This window comes from Bradysia coprophila, chromosome II (assembly GCF_014529535.1).
Source record: "Bradysia coprophila strain Holo2 chromosome II, BU_Bcop_v1, whole genome shotgun sequence".
NCBI lineage: Eukaryota > Metazoa > Arthropoda > Insecta > Diptera > Sciaridae > Bradysia > Bradysia coprophila.
Window position 1 is genome coordinate 8,511,702 of NC_050735.1, and position 7,493 is coordinate 8,519,194.

A 7,493-nucleotide genomic window follows, 5' to 3' on the forward strand; every position below is an offset into this window, starting at 1 on the left:
ACATTTCGAGAGTCGTTGCACTTAGTTATGTTTAGATGAAACTCCGAAGATAATGTTATCGATGTAGTAGTGTAAGTGAGGTTGTCTGGTTATTGGTGGTCTTATCACAGAAGAGATATTGACAAACTCGCGTCTTCAAATCGATTGACAAAATAATTAGGCTCAGTCATTGCAGAGGCATTGTCCGCATTTCGCATACATCACAATGATTGTTAACAAGAAGTGGATTGTCGGTATCTCGGTCGTTTTGGTTCTTGTGTAAGTTCAGTTGTTCAGTAACGATAGCAAAGCTTTCTGTGTCGATTAATTCCGGTTTCTTTCATTTTACTCTATTAAAGTGTCATTTTGGGAGTCCTCTTGGGTGTCCTGCTACCCAGACACAATAACGTCAACAACGGAAATGTCGACAGCTATTTCGAGGAACTTCCAGAAACTTCCAAATGGTACGGCGACGAGGAGATTCGAATTCTTCGTCAATATTTGTCGTTCCCCACAATGCCTCCTGATATCGACTACGGTAAACACAGTTCCATGTAGGGCAGATGGCAGACACAGCGGAACATGAACCAAATTCTGTTTCAATTCCAGTGCCAACCGTTGAATTCCTAAAGCAACAAGCAGCGAGTCTCGATCTACCCCTATCGATGTATTATCCTGTAAACGAAGCGAATCCAGTCGTTGTCATGACGTGGGCAGGATCAGATCCCAGTCTTAAGTCAATCCTGTTGAATTCGCACACCGACGTCGTCCCAATATTCGAGGAATTTTGGACACATCGACCATTTGCTGCTGACATAGACGAAGAGGGAAGAATTTTCGCACGTGGTGCACAGGATACGAAATCGACTGGAATGTTGTATTTGGCAGCGATTCGAGCGTTGAAAAAGGAAGGCATTCAACAGCTGAAACGAACCTTCCACATTTCATTCGTACCCGATGAGGAAATGGGAGGATTCAACGGAATGGACAGTTTTGCTAAGTCCGCTGAGTTTGCGGGCTTGAATGTTGGCTATGCACTGGACGAATGTTCAGTATCGCCGACAAACGTACTAACAGTCATCAATGACGAGCGATCTACGTGGAGAATGGAATTCACATGCCACGGCGTAACAGGACACGGTTCAATTTTATTCGAAAATACAACCGGCGAGAAGATCGCGCATTTGATCAGCAGATTTATGGAGCGACGACAAGTCGAAATGGACAATATGAGGAATTCGAATGCTACGACGTACGCCAATGTAACGTCTATCAATTTGACTATGTTGAAAGGAGGCGTTCAAGGCAACGTGATACCACCAGAACTAAGCGTAACGTTCGACGTACGCTTGGCTGTTAACGCTGACCATGATCAGTTTCAAAGAGATGTAAGGGTTTGAGTTTGGATTTTTGTTGTAGCGTAGGACTGGAACGGACAAAGTTCACGTCATTACCACCCCTTCTTAGTACGTCTAGGTAAAAGCATAAAATAAAGCGGGTGCCAATGACATATACGTAGTGACCACTAAATGGTGGTTTTGGTTTTAGTTTGATGGGAATGAAGGCTAGATTGTTAATGAATTTCGGGTTTCAGATAGATCAGTGGATCGAAGAGGCTGGAGGAGATATTACCATAAACTATTTGATACACGATCCGAAAGTACCCAAGACGAGTGTTGACGAAACTAATCCCCTGTGGACTGTGCTGGAGAGTACGGCTAGGGAATTGTACTTATAATTTGAACAGTTTTTCCGTTTTGAAATTCTTTCAATTTTTTTCTATTTGACAGAGGATTGGAAATCGTTCCTGGTGTATCGACAGGCGCAACCGATATGAGATTTTTACGTAGGGTAAGATCACCTGCTATTCGTCGGCTCGCGGTTTTTCTGGGACCCTGCATTCACATGTGATTTCTTTCCAGCAAAACATTCCTGCGTTTGGATTCAATACAATGATGAATACGCCTCGGCTTCTTCACGATCATGACGAGTTTGTGTACGCTGACGTTTATCTGACCTCTATTGATACGTACAAACGAGTCATATCGAACTTGGGCGACATATAGCGCTGGATATTCATTTGTAATATTAGCCAACAGTTTGCATAGAAAATAAACATTTGAGACTCTGCATCGAATTCTATCAAAACTCTGGTATACCTGAAGTGATAATTTACTGTTTTACTGGCTGATAAACGTTATCACTAATCGGTCGAATCGGTCAGTTACAAGTAGTCTAATGAGTCAGTTAATCAACATCCAACACTTCAACAAACAGTTCGGTATCGGAATTTTTACTAAACGATAGAGACTTTCGTAGATGCAGTGCGATAGCAGAACTTCCAGAAATACCAAAATTTAAATAGCCTCAATACAGACAACACACACTCTACGGATAATAGCGGCAGAGTCGAAATTTTGCTTGATTTTTGCAAGTGGTTCCAGGTGGTTCCGGGTGGTACCTGTGGTCCAATCGAAAAGTGATGTATGGAAGGTGCCCCTTATTTTTGAAAATGTACAAGTCGTCCATAGATCATTTTGTCCAAAAACTTCAAATTTAACCGATATAATTTTGGGTCATTTTGACTCTGCCGCTATTATCCGTAGAGTGTGTGTTGTTCGTATTGAGGCTATTTAGTATTCACGATTCACGGTGTATGTGGACGGAGTGCAGTTCACATACCATTCGTTCTTGACGAAGAAATTAGTGACTGGTACGAAAGGGTTCGTTTATCAAATACGCTGTTTTTTTAGCATTAGGTGTCAGCTATGCATTGGACGCAGATTCAGAGTCTTTGTCAGGGTAGTTGTAGTGTGAAAATTCCTAACTTTCTTCCCTTGCATATACCCAGGTATGATAAGCAATAAAATGGAATAAATCGACCAAAATTCGGTTGGACCAAAAAGATCATGAACTGGAGACCACCTAAAACAAGATCTAGAGGTAGACCACCAGAGAGATGGAATAATGGTAAAAAGAGAATTGCAGGCGCAAATTGGCAACTAGTGGCAACGAATCGTTCGGAATGGAAGAGAATTGGGGAGGCCTACGTCCAACAGTGGTTAGAAAAAGAAGAAGAAGAATATGAGCAAGAAGTGGAGGCGCATCGGGTCTTTTCTGTCTATTAATTCCCTCTGTTGTTCTAATTGTGACGACACTGTAACGTTCACCTCTAACGTTTGATTGTTATGATTAGGAAATCTTATGGAAACCAGACAAAATTAACCTCAACGCAGGGAGCAGATTTTCTTACATTAATTTTGTTTACACGAAAAGTTTAAGAAAATGTTGTAAAATCTAGGAAAATTATTTCCAGAAAATAGTTCCCTGGACACTGTAGAACTAATTGACAGGTAAAAAACTCTGGGTGGAAGGAACCGAAATACAATGTACAAACAGTCATAAAATAAATGTGGCATCTGTGGACAACCACAATAGGTTCCCCTTACTCAGGGAGTCCAATTCGACGTTTTACAAACGCATGCGTATGCGTAAGCCTATAATGTTGAGACATCTAATCGTAGCATTCACATAAGTTCTAATCGAGTTAGTACGATCACGTTAGCACTTGTGAATAACTAAATTTTGTGTTTGTTCGGTTTGAATTTGTAGTTGAATAAAGTCTCACTTTTATAAAACTGCTGTTATTCCTCACCATAAATTGGAACTTCTAACAGGTTATGGGTCCAGGTCGGGAATAGGGCAGTGGAGAATACAAGTCGAATATTTAAGGATTAAGTAAAAATGGATTATGATTTGGAATGTGAAACAAAAGAAGGAAAGAACGTTGACGACGGGAATGAAAAATGGACCAAAGATTGGATTGCGATTTTACAATTGAAGAACAAACGAAAGAAAAGAAGAGAAGTAATCGAATTGAAAATTAAGGAGAAGAAAAGAAAAGAAAAGGAATAATCGGATAAAAATTATGGTAATGACCCTGGCAAATTTTAATGGACAGAAAAAATCGAAAAAAACATAGCTAACGCCGACCCGTACGAAACACCTATTCGTATCAAAAGCCTTTAATGTGAAACTCTTCATTTCTCTTACTTCATTTTCTTCTCTGCTGAAAAACTATTCTTCCTTTTAAATCACTTACATTATCCACTCTTTGCCTTGTTATCATATACAATTAAATTGCCGGAGGCAATATAGACAGCCCCGTACGAAGTCAAATTTCATAAATTCCTATTTAAACAGCTATATACCGCTATATTTACCTATATTTCACTGTAAATAAACATTTCACAGAGGAATATGCTATTATATAGCTCTATATGCCTGTATATAGCTCAATATAGCTGTATATAGGTATATATAGATGTCCATATATGGAATCCCTGAAACCCCTCACACTTAACACATTATTTCCATGTTAACAGAAACTCTATAAGTATCATTTTTCCCACTTTATATCACTTTTAATAAAATCCAACATGGCCGCCGGCAGCCATTTTGTCCGGAGACCGGAAATAGTACCGACGCTTTACATTCGTTAATACCTTTCAAACAAAAAAAAATTCATGAAATTCGGTCAAAATTTACTCGAGATATTGACAAAATACTCCACGTTCACTGTACTTCCGAGTAGCCAGATAAAAGCTCACTCCAAGAGACCTAGCTCACGCTCCGGAGAACATAATTTCATAAACTTTTTTTTCCCTGATTGGTACGGTCAATACCTATCTAATAAAGCTAAAACAGACGAAATATGTTCAAATGTGGCCGACCTACAAGCAAAAACTGCTTGCCGCCCTGTGCCTGTTCCACACCAAGGGGTCTAACTCACGAGTCGGTCATCCGATTTCCATAAACTTTTTTTTTGTCGATCGGTATTGTAAATACCTTTTATTTGACGTATCAGTTACAAGTGTAACGCTTGAATGTCCAGAGATATCTTCGAAAAACCGTAAAGCACTTATTGGGCCACAGCTCGGGAGGGGTCGATCCAAAATCACTCATCTTCGAACTTAGCCTGTCTTTTGACATTACCAAACGGGAAAAAAAAGAATTTTCAAAATCGGATGCGTTTTACTCAAGTTATCGTGCAGACAGACAGACGGACAGACGGACAGACAGACAGACGGACATTTTTTTTCGCGGATTTGGCATCTCTAGACAACCACAATAGGTTTCCCCTTACTCAGGGAGTCCAATTCGACGTGTTACAAACGTATGCGTAAACCTATAAGACCCCAGTACTTCGTACGGGTCTAAAAAGTTGGTGCCAAAATGTAGATCCTTCTTTCTGAGGGCCCAACTGCCAGAAGAGCATCTGGAACGGCTTGCAGCCCAAAAGTACTGGGTTCATTTATATGTGCAACGATAGTGGGTGAGGCCAGCTACAGCACCCCATACTCAGCTCCGTGGTACATTGAAGCTGCAGAAAAGGCGGACTCTCCGAACATTCACTATTTTTCTAGTCATAACTCTAGTGGATCAACTAGCACCAAGCGGTGCGTATACTCCACCTGTAGGTCTTTTCAAGGCCGACAATCTTACAACATTACAACAATTTAAAATAATTTTTTCTTGAGTTATTCCCGAAAAACTGTTTTCGGTACCCTCTGACATATCTTCACTTTTGAGCGCTTTTCAAAGAAAACAATTTTTTTAAAGAAAAATGGAAAGACACGTGTTTCCTAGAATTGAAAGACGAATCCAACGAGCTATCACTCATTAAAATCAGAGACCGCTTGTTTCCAAAGTTAAAAAAATCACCTGAAGATTTGGCGATATCACTCTTAACAACAACCGAAACTCAGCCCATTTCTGTGAATTTTTCCTTCCTCTAAATTTCTTGAAAATTTAAATTCGCAGAACGTTTAGAGAAAGTTCATAAATTCGAGACCTAATGGAAACAGAGCACAGCGGTAAATCTCAATAGTCAACGTATTTTTTCACCTTTTCCCTTTAGGCCAGGTGAAGTTGTTTGCAAAGCAATGCATCTTGTGATAGGAAACACCTTCACCTGGCCTTAAGAGTGATATCGTCAAAACTCGAACCAATTTGAAAACAAATGGTTCGGCGATCCGGGTAAGCTGTGGCTCGTTTGAATCGTCTTTCAATTCTAAGAAATAGATATCGCCTAAAACCACTTACAGTGGAGGTGTGACGCAAGTCCTGTTATCCACTTACAAAAGAACTGATATCGGTGTAGGTGATGCTTAGAGGTTCGACACGCAAAAAGATATGCGTCACAAATGGCAGCTGATGTGGAAAGCACGCGAAAGTTTGATCAACAAAAATTTTACCCGAAAAATTTTAGAAAGAAAATTCTAACAAAAAAATTGCGTCAACAAGTTGCATCAGCTGTCATTTGTGACACATATCATTTTGCGAATCTGTAAGCGTCACCTACACCGATATCAGTTCTTTTATAAGTAGATAACAGGACCTGCGTCACACCTCCACTATAAGTGGTTTTGGGCGATATCAGCTCTTTTGTAAGTTTTGAGTTTTTAGAATTTGGTCGCAGATAATAGACAATCATATTGTGCAGTTTCAACGAAAATATTCTTCTTACAAAACTGTATAACTTTCTCTTTGATCTCAAACCTTCCAGCTTTCATTTGACGAAAATCGAAAATTTGACGGAATTCTAAAATTTGACGAAAATCAAAAATTTGACGAAAATCAATAAGTTGATGAAAATCGAAAATTTGACCAAAAATAGAAAATTTGTCGAAATTCAAAAATTTAACGCACTTAAAACGCTCATAGCTCCAAGATAAGCGACTTTTTAGGGAAACCATGAAGCACGTATCGACTATAATCTAGAGGGATTCTTTTCAATTTCGACTGACCGAAATCGGCGCTATTTTTTCCGGGACTTTTTTTATATATGCCTAGTTAGGCCTTGGTGCCTAGGCCCCAAAACCAGTCTCAGATATTTTTGATCTTCCATACCTGGCTGGTTGTAAGTGGCCAAAAGTCGAAAAATGAGGTTTCGTAGTTCGGATTTCATTTCAGTAAGGTGGCGAGGACACGGGCGTGTATGGGTTCGTTGGAAAGCTGAGGTCAAGTACTCCTGGGGCAGATATTAACTTCATAAAATTTGCTGATAATCGGCCGAAAATATGACTTCTGGAAAATTTATCAGAATCGATGGAACCTCCGTGAACTTTGATGAGAGCTGTGACCTCTCTAATGCAATTATTTGATTAAATTATTACTTATTATGAACGTGGAGGGCCTCAGTTTTACAGTGATACGCATATTTACTAGTTTGGCGGAGTGAAACACACAGTTTTCATCTGTTACGTAGTCACGTACCAAACTACTAAATATGGATATCGGTGTAAAGCTGACTTTACTCCGAAATTATAAGCTTTTATAAAAATTCCTTCAAATTAGTTTCTTAGAATTACGTCCTTAACAAACCCTCAAAATTTCAACCAAATCCACCGTTAAATTAAAAAGAATCGTTGTAACAGAATAACAGAGTATCAAAGGTTGGTAAAATTCATCTATTTCAAAATGTATGAAAATCCATTTCTTCATACTAATTT

At 39.3% G+C, this 7,493-nt stretch overlaps 1 protein-coding gene across 1 annotated transcript; it reads left to right on the forward strand.

Annotated features, from left to right (window-relative positions):
- The first annotated feature begins 134 nt into the window (after nucleotides 1-134).
- On the forward strand, nucleotides 135-2,103 carry LOC119070819 (aminoacylase-1A-like). Its single transcript, XM_037175315.1, has 6 exons — nucleotides 135-258; nucleotides 339-517; nucleotides 589-1,367; nucleotides 1,574-1,707; nucleotides 1,770-1,830; nucleotides 1,902-2,103. Exons 1-6 carry the CDS (start codon nucleotides 206-208, stop codon nucleotides 2,043-2,045), a joined length of 1,350 nt encoding a protein of 449 aa, XP_037031210.1. The 5' UTR covers nucleotides 135-205; the 3' UTR covers nucleotides 2,046-2,103.
- The last annotated feature ends 5,390 nt before the right edge of the window (nucleotides 2,104-7,493 follow it).

Excerpts from the sequence above, each read along its gene's own strand:
- LOC119070819 (XM_037175315.1), top strand. The coding sequence starts at position 206 with ATGATTGTTAACAAGAAGTGGATTGTCGGTATCTCGGTCGTTTTGGTT. Across the intron at positions 259-338 it reads TCGGTCGTTTTGGTTCTTGT|TGTCATTTTGGGAGTCCTCT; the intron begins GTAAGTTCAGTT and ends ACTCTATTAAAG. Across the intron at positions 518-588 it reads GCCTCCTGATATCGACTACG|TGCCAACCGTTGAATTCCTA; the intron begins GTAAACACAGTT and ends TTTCAATTCCAG.